Source organism: Populus euphratica, unplaced genomic scaffold (assembly GCF_000495115.2).
Source record: "Populus euphratica unplaced genomic scaffold, PopEup_1.0 scaffold32.1, whole genome shotgun sequence".
NCBI lineage: Eukaryota > Viridiplantae > Streptophyta > Magnoliopsida > Malpighiales > Salicaceae > Populus > Populus euphratica.
The window spans coordinates 1,793,236-1,801,245 of record NW_011499861.1 but is presented as its reverse complement, the minus strand read 5'-3'; the positions used below and the strand labels follow the sequence as shown (position 1 = coordinate 1,801,245).

Genomic DNA, 8,010 nt, shown 5'->3' with positions numbered 1-8,010 from the left:
TGTGAAGAACAAATCCATTAAAACTTCTAGATTCTTTTGGAGTTGGCCATTATTGTATCTCCGTTTATTGATAGGCTCATAAATACAAGAATTATATAATACACGAACACAAAGTTGGAAGTTGGAACTCCAACTGTACAGCTTCTTCGACATTAACTACCAACAGGTCAATGCTCTCACACTCAGCTAACCCCTATTTTGTTGGCTTATTCACCTTGAACTAGAAATCCCTCAAGACCATTCACCGACTAAGCTTAAAAGTTAAGAAAGGCGATTGCTGGAGATATCTGACATAAACTACCGACTTTAAGAGCCTAACTTCAGAAATAAAAGATTAACAATAATATGACCAAATACACGGGGAAGAACTTGAACTTGGATTTTTTAGCCATGACTTTCAGAGACTAATACCAGCAAAATCCTTAACAGTGAAGCCAACCTTTTCAAACTTCCCTCTTTCACTGCTCTCTCTGAACTTCAAATAATCTGAACAAACAAAGGGCTCATAGATTCTCGCATTTCCTTCTCCTACTACTTCATTTGGTGCCATGATGACCTTCTCATCCTCGAAGCACCAAAAAAAGGCAAGAGAAAGACGGTTAACTGGCTTCTTCAAAACGATTCGGTGTTCTGATGATCTTAATTTCTCATTGCTCCAAGCTTGCAACAAATCTCCTATGTTTACCACCAAGGTTTCCTCACTTGGACTTATATCCATCCATTTCCCTTCCCTGGATTTCACCTGCAGGCCACCGACTTCATCCTGGTATACGATGGTAACACAACTCATGTCTGTATGCATTCCAAGTCCCTCGACCTCATCTACCAAACCTTTCGGAGGATTGTAATTAATAATCCTCAGATAACCATGGCAATTTTTGAATTCTGACTCATAATACTTATTGTCAAAACCCTCCCCCAAACTCATCAATAAAATCTCCACGATTCTCTTCGATAATTCTGTCATCTTGGTCCCATATTCTTGTAGTGCCGCTCTGTAAGGAAGGAAAAGGAAACGAGAAAAACAAAACGCAAAAAATATGGAAACAATCAGGAAAGAACAGAAAATATAAACGCATAAAGAAAAGGAAGTTTCGATTTGTATATCACCTGAATTCAAAACTCTGTTGGCCAAAAAGGGTATCTGCGGAACTCTGGGCAGATGCAAAGAAGTTTGGTCCAAAAACTCGGAGGCACTCAAAGAAAGGAGAAGCAATGAAGTGAGGAGTGTAGGTGTTTATGGAAGAAGAGGGACCAAGTTCGAGTTTTGTCTCAGCAGGGAGGCCGAAGAGTTGCTGTGAAAGTGAATAGAGTTTTTTGTAAAGCTCCTTGGAGATGCCATGGTTGCTAATACGAAAAAATCCCCATTCTTGGCAAGCTTCAGCCAGTGAAGCCAGAGCAGACGGCTGTAGTGGCTGAGAGATATCTAGAATAGGAAGTTCTGCAGAATGGCACTCAGGCATTTTTCCTCGAACGTGGAGAGAAAATGTTTGGTTTGTCCAGTTTGATAGAGCTATATATCAATAAATGATTGGTTAGAAGAAAGAGGGAAATCATTTTCAACCTTGTTGATCAAGAGAAAATTGACAAAGAAAAGATAGAGAGAGAGAGAGAGAGAAGAGAAGGGCAATACCTAATATACATATATATATATAAACTGATGCGACTTGAAAAACTGTGCTCTTTAGAGGTGCAATTCACTTGATTTTTTTTGTTACAGAAAGTTAAGAAAATGACAAGTAGCTGATTCTTACTGATTGACCAGTATAAGAAATTAAGCTTTAATCAACCAAAATGATGTTTGAATCAAAGGCTACCACAAAAGGTTTCACTACGTATGAACAAAGAGATGATAATGGTTGCTAAGTATTATTTTTTTTCAAGTGAAGAAATGAATGGAGGCTCAAAACCAATGACAGACTGTTAGAGAGGTGCCCAGAACACAAGGGATGATTTTCTTATACCGTGTTTTTGCATGGGTTCTAGAGCTTAAAATTATTGGTCAGAAAGCCTACCAGCACATCTGCTTGTTCATTAAGCTTGCGGAGTCTAGGGCTTATAAAACTAATAAATATCGGTCAAGACAAAAACGTGATTTTGTTGCCACCACTAACCCTAATATTCTTCTCCATCCCGAAATCTGTCTGCATACGGTTGAGTGTGTCGCGGGTTCCGATCCAGGCAAGCCGGGTCTTTGCAAGAAACGGGATGCAATTACAGGGGATGATAATGAATTGAAGTGCGGCTTGAGTTACCAAATCTTGTACTCCGCTGGAAGCAATTCATTGACAATTAACATAATGTTCTGGAAGATACACTAAAGAAATAAGACGGATTAAACTATACATGCGATTCATGCCTGCCCACCAAGTTACATCACAAAACACAAATTAATAATTAAACAAGTATCACGCCTTACCAAAGAGTGATTAAATTAAATAGAAATTCTAGAAGAGGAAAGGGATATATCAAATAATTACATGAGCTGATGAAATAAGAAACACTGATCAAAGAATTACATGATGATTGAATAGACATTATTATTATTATTATTATTTATAAAATATAATGCTCAAGTGCCACACACATGTTTTGATAAAGAAAAACAAACTCGTCAATCGGATCATAGATGTAACTTGTAGCATATAGATAATTGTTTTTTTTTAAGTGATCATGATAGCCTAGTAAAAAATATTTTTTTAAAAAATAAAATAAATTATGAAATTTAATTCTCAACCCATCAATATTGGAGGATGAAATGTGCTAAAAAATGACCTAAAAAATTAAACTTGTCAACTCTAGTTAGTATGAAAAACTTGTAACCTCGGTAATCAGGGTCGAGTCAACCTGTAAGTTATACCATCAAATATATAACTCAAGTCATATGTTTGGAATAATTCGATAGAAAAAATAAAAAAAAATCATAAAGTTAATTAAAAAAACAATTTTAACTCGTATTAACTTAGATCATTATATTTGAAACACCTTATATAAAAAAACCATGAAACTCAATTCTCATTCAATTTAATGTTAAATGATGAAATTGAAAAAAAAAATTCAATTGTACAAAAGGATTCAAAATACAACATCACAATTAAAAGAATGATGATTGAAATTGAAATACAAAATAAATTTTATTTTTTATTAAATAGTGAAATCAGTGTTTGGTAACGTGGTTGAACTATGTTTCTAAAAAATTAAAAAAAAATTGCTTAATTTTTTTAATAATTTCATATCATTTTGATGCGTTGATGTCAAAGATAATTTTAAAAAATAAAAAATATATACATTATTTTGATGCATTTCTAAACAAAAAACATTATCATACTCCCAAACACCCCCAAAATTAAAAATAAAAATCAATTTGACCAAAAAAATCTAAAAAAAATTAAATAAATGATGATCAAATTGGAAATAATAATATATCATAAATTGGGATTGAATGATAAAATTAAAAACAAATTAAAATTTTATAAAATTTCCAAGAATTAAAAAAAAAAAGAACTCGAGAGGAAATTTCAATAAATGAAAGGAGAACTCTGAAATTTTGCATAACCAATGCAAATATCACAAGGAAACAAAAAAGAAAAAAAATTCATTGGTGATAAATTATGTCATCAATGACAACACATATTGCTTTTAAAAAAATGACTTTATCACAAAATTTTCAATAACACAATAGAAAGAGGATTTTGGCCCAAACATGTTTTCGAAGATCGCGAGCGCCTCTCACGTGGAAACCACTTTATATATATATAGTTTTTTTTTATCTAACTTGATAATAGTAATAAAAAATATTGTAAATTTATAAATAAAATCCTTGAATGCCAGTATTAAATTTTTTCTTTCAACAGCATTTTGATTATTGCATTGTGTTTTCTAATTATAAAAAAATTTATTTATTTTTTATTAATTTAATAATAGCTAATATATCTTATGAAAAGTTTTTGATGTACTAGTAGATTTTAATTTACTAATACTTTTAGGTGTACAAATGCATCTTTATCTATAGTGTTTTTCTATGTTTTGTTAAATTGACTGTGTTCCTTAAATCTATCCGTTAATATTTATTTATTTTTTTGAAATGATTATTTATGATTTCAGCGCTTGTTAAAAATGACTCGGATGTGATTCGTTATTCAACAGGGGGGAAGAAAGATTTTCAAGAAAAAGTACTAATTACCAACCGTCATGAGCAGTGATAGGTTCTAGTTCTAGGGCACAGAAATCCATTGAGGCAGTGGCCCAGTGAACTCAAGGCCCAGATTCAAAACTCACTCGCTCCTTCCTCTTTCCTTCTTTTCATTTCAAAACGACGTCATTCTTCCTCTTATAAATATATTACCATCTCATCTCTCTAACAAATCACTTCTTTTTTAACTACAGAGAAATAACCCCCACCACCACCCCCTTCGCCCCCCCCTTCAAACAAAAAGCAAACTTGTCTTATCCACACTCTCCATAACGATTTCACATTTCATGTCACGTTAAGTTGGCTTGAAGCTTTGCGTGCTAACTTTCCAGTAACGCACACAAACCGTTCGATAAAATCACCAAGCCAAACCATCTCCTGAATAACTCTATAATTTCTTGCTATTTCACTCTCACGCTTAAAGAATACCATTATTACGCATAACCAATTGATTTTTACGAAAATTTACCATCATGAACATGTAAGATTTCCCCTTTTTTAGGAAAACAAAAGGCCTGAAAGGGATTGTGTTATTCAAAACGATGCTTTTGAGCGACCAGAGGCCAAATTATTGGCTTTAGTTAGTGTGATTGGTGTTTTTTGTTCATTTAATTGTCAAAATTAAAAGAATTTTCTCGTGTATTTCTTGTTAAATGTGGTTTCGAGCTTGAAGTTCAGGTCTTGACTGTTTTGCTTGTTTTTTTTTTTTATTATTTTTATAAGAGGGATTCTTGTATATTATTTGATCAAGTAGAACAGAAATATGATGTTGTGTTGTGGAGTGCTATGGCTTCGAGTTTTGTCAAGAATGGGAAGTATAAGGATGGTATTTATTTGTTTAGGAGAAATGCAGAGTTAAAGTTTGTAGGCTACTGGTGCTTGAGATGATCTTAGTGAGTTGTTGAGGAAAAGAGATTCGTAGGTTGTTGATATAGAATGTCTTTCTCAAATGTACGATATGTTCATTGTGTATGCAAAATGTGGGGAATTGGAGGGCTGGATTTGGGTTTTTATGGGAGGTTGGAAGAAGGATTTGATTTCTTGGAAGACAGTAGATTCTTGGCTGTGCTGAGAATGAGTTTTGAGACAGTAGATTTGGGTTTTTATGGGAGGTTGGAAGAAGGATTTGATTTCTTGGAAGACGGTAGATTCTTGGCTGTGCTGAGAATGAGTTTTGAGAATGGAAGTTCACCAATTAAGGGATATGGGTTAGATTGATGAGGACTTGAGGGCCTTGAAGCATGTTGGATTGTGGGGTAAAGCTCAATGATGTTGTTTCTCTCTCTTTTCAATCTGCCCTTCGTCCATGTGGGCTAGAATGTAAGGGTCATGACTTGTTTATTTCATTTAAGAAAAATTATGGTCGTACTCCAAAACTTGCACATTATGCTTGCATGATGGATCTGCTAATTTGGCAAGGAAATGTTGAGGAAGCTCTTGAATTTGAAACAAAATGCCAGTGGAGCCTTTAAAAGAATCTGGGATCTCCTCTTGCCATTTGTAGATCTAGAAGTTGTGGTTCAATGTTGTGGCAGAATTTGTGGGAAAATGGCTTAGTGCCTTGGACCCGGAAAATACCATTTATCCTGAGATTTTGTTAGACTTGTATGCGAAGGAGGTAGATGGGACTATGCGGTGAGGCTCAAAATGTTGGCAGATGGCAAAAGATTAATGTAGAGAGCAGAATGCAGATAAATGATTGTCCACACAAGAATTTCCAATTCATTAATATCAACAGGTAATTGGTCAGTTGATTTCATGTTTCTTCCCTATTCATTACATGGTTCATAATTTCTAAGGATGAGAGTTAAATGGCTTTTTCTTATACACCCTGATTGTATAATTTATGCTGCTCGGATGCTGATATTAAAATGATGGTCATGAATTTTGGAATTTTACAATCTTGGACTGTTTCTTCATTTGTCTCGATCATGAGAATTTTGAAATGGTCATTGAGTTGTGTATTTCTGTTGAGTGAATTTTCAGTAATCAGTTCAGAAAGGAGGTATACTGTAAATGTAAGGGAGAGTTAATTAATTAGAAGGTACTTGATGATCCACTTGAGTAGGTGACCATTGAAAAGGGTTCTAATTATAATGGTTTCAGTCTTCACATGGAACAAAACCTAAAAATCTACGTATTACTTATCATGCAATATATAACTTTGGTCAATCAGTATGCATTCAAACTATGAAGTTAATTAAACTGTAGGTCGGGTAAGAAGACCTCTGGAAGCTCTATGTTAGACCACACTAGGCATATGATTTAAAACATAAAATTTGAAATATGCTAGGCCACAGTTTCACTCTGCTCTGGAACTACAAAATGTTGTTCATCATAACAGTCATCAGGTAACAATTTATGAAACTCAAGATTTGATTTCATTGCTTCGTAGCCCAATAATTTAGGGATTCATTTAAAACAGCTTTAGCTACTTATTTTGTTTTAACTCCTTTGACAACTCAAAGTGCTATTTATTTAAACTTCTTTTTCCTCCTTTTAATCTTGACCGTGAATACTTGTGTAAGTCGTAAAGTAAATGAAACTTTTGTTCTGAGGAATAATAGATAAGATTGACAGCAGAAACTATGGAAGGGTGGTTTTTTCTACCCTAAAAGTAATTGCAATGAGGAATTTCATCTAATAATACTCTCATAGGTGTAGTGTAGAGACTTGATTTCTCAATCCACTAACCAGTTTGTCTTCTTGTGATTTTATTTTGCTGTTGTTTTTAATTTATGTTTCGTTTGTGATTTAGAATTTACCTATGAAGCATAATAAAAGAGGGGATTAGTAGAGGAACAAAGGAGAGATTAAGGATTGGACTCCAATTCATTGCTAATGTAAGCAAACATTTTTAAGTGACATCCATCAATTTCTTGCGCATCAGTGGATTAGCTCACTGATCTTACATAAAATCACCATCTTTGGCAGAAAGAAGTACTCCCAGAGAGGACTTTCCATTGTAAATCTCTGGAAATTTTCATGGTGGAGGTTCTGGCTTTATCATATTCAGAGAAATACTAAAAATAATACAGGAAGATTAGAAGTATATTAATTTGATCATAATCTTGAATCATAGTCCAAGGAAAAGCTTCCTCACGAAATCAAGATGGATTGAGCCCGTGGGAATTGGATCATATTTCGGTTATCAATGGGGAAAATGTTTCCGTCCAGGAAATCTGTTCAGAACTCATCAGAATATGTTCCTCATTGTAGTTTTCATATTATAAGTTATAATAAAAAAAGCTAAAACATGTGGGAAAAGCATGTTGTCTTTTTCACAAAACTCAATTGCTTGTTGTAGTGTTTTTACACAAATTTTTTTAACACATGATTTTCTTTTTTTTTTCCTTTTTTTATGATTGTTTTTAAAAAATTCTTATCAATTTTATTTTTTAATATATAAATAGTTGAGAATTTAATTTTATATTGATTTATAAGTTGAGCAACATCAGGTTCTCTCCCCGTGTTATATGTATGGTCAACTTAGAAGCTTCTGAATGGTCGTTTCTGTAAGAGTACTTTCTTTTAGTGAATATGGGCAACGGGTCTGAAAATTGTAGCCTGCATCTGTTCATTGAGTCCTTGGTTGGTCAATTTTGCTTGGGAATACTTTTTTTTTTTTTCTGGCAATTTTGAATGGAAAGGTAGACTTGTTGTGTTGCACGTAAAAGTATGTTCATGCATTTGCTTAATAAAGAAATATTTGACCTGATAATCTGGAGATTTTGTTTCTTTGCCAACCCTATGGAACAGGGAACACATTTGCAAAATGGGATGCACGTCTGTCTCAGGAGTCACGACCCATTCGAGAA

At 33.7% G+C, this 8,010-nt stretch overlaps 1 protein-coding gene and 1 long non-coding RNA gene across 2 annotated transcripts; one reads left to right on the top strand and one right to left on the bottom strand.

Moving 5' to 3' along the window:
- On the bottom strand, window positions 1–1,599 carry LOC105124869 (feruloyl CoA ortho-hydroxylase 2-like). The gene is made up of 2 exons (XM_011025036.1): window positions 1,111–1,599; window positions 1–995 (listed from the first exon to the last, which is right to left on the bottom strand). The coding sequence occupies exons 1-2, from the start codon at window positions 1,461–1,463 to the stop codon at window positions 398–400; spliced, it is 951 nt and encodes a 316-aa protein (XP_011023338.1). The 5' UTR covers window positions 1,464–1,599; the 3' UTR covers window positions 1–397.
- Window positions 1,600–4,390: 2,791 nt separating this feature from the next.
- On the top strand, window positions 4,391–7,315 carry LOC105124868 (uncharacterized). Its single transcript, XR_842145.1, has 3 exons — window positions 4,391–5,930; window positions 6,951–7,035; window positions 7,127–7,315. It is a non-coding gene; the product is annotated as an uncharacterized LOC105124868 (long non-coding RNA).
- Window positions 7,316–8,010: the final 695 nt, after the last annotated feature.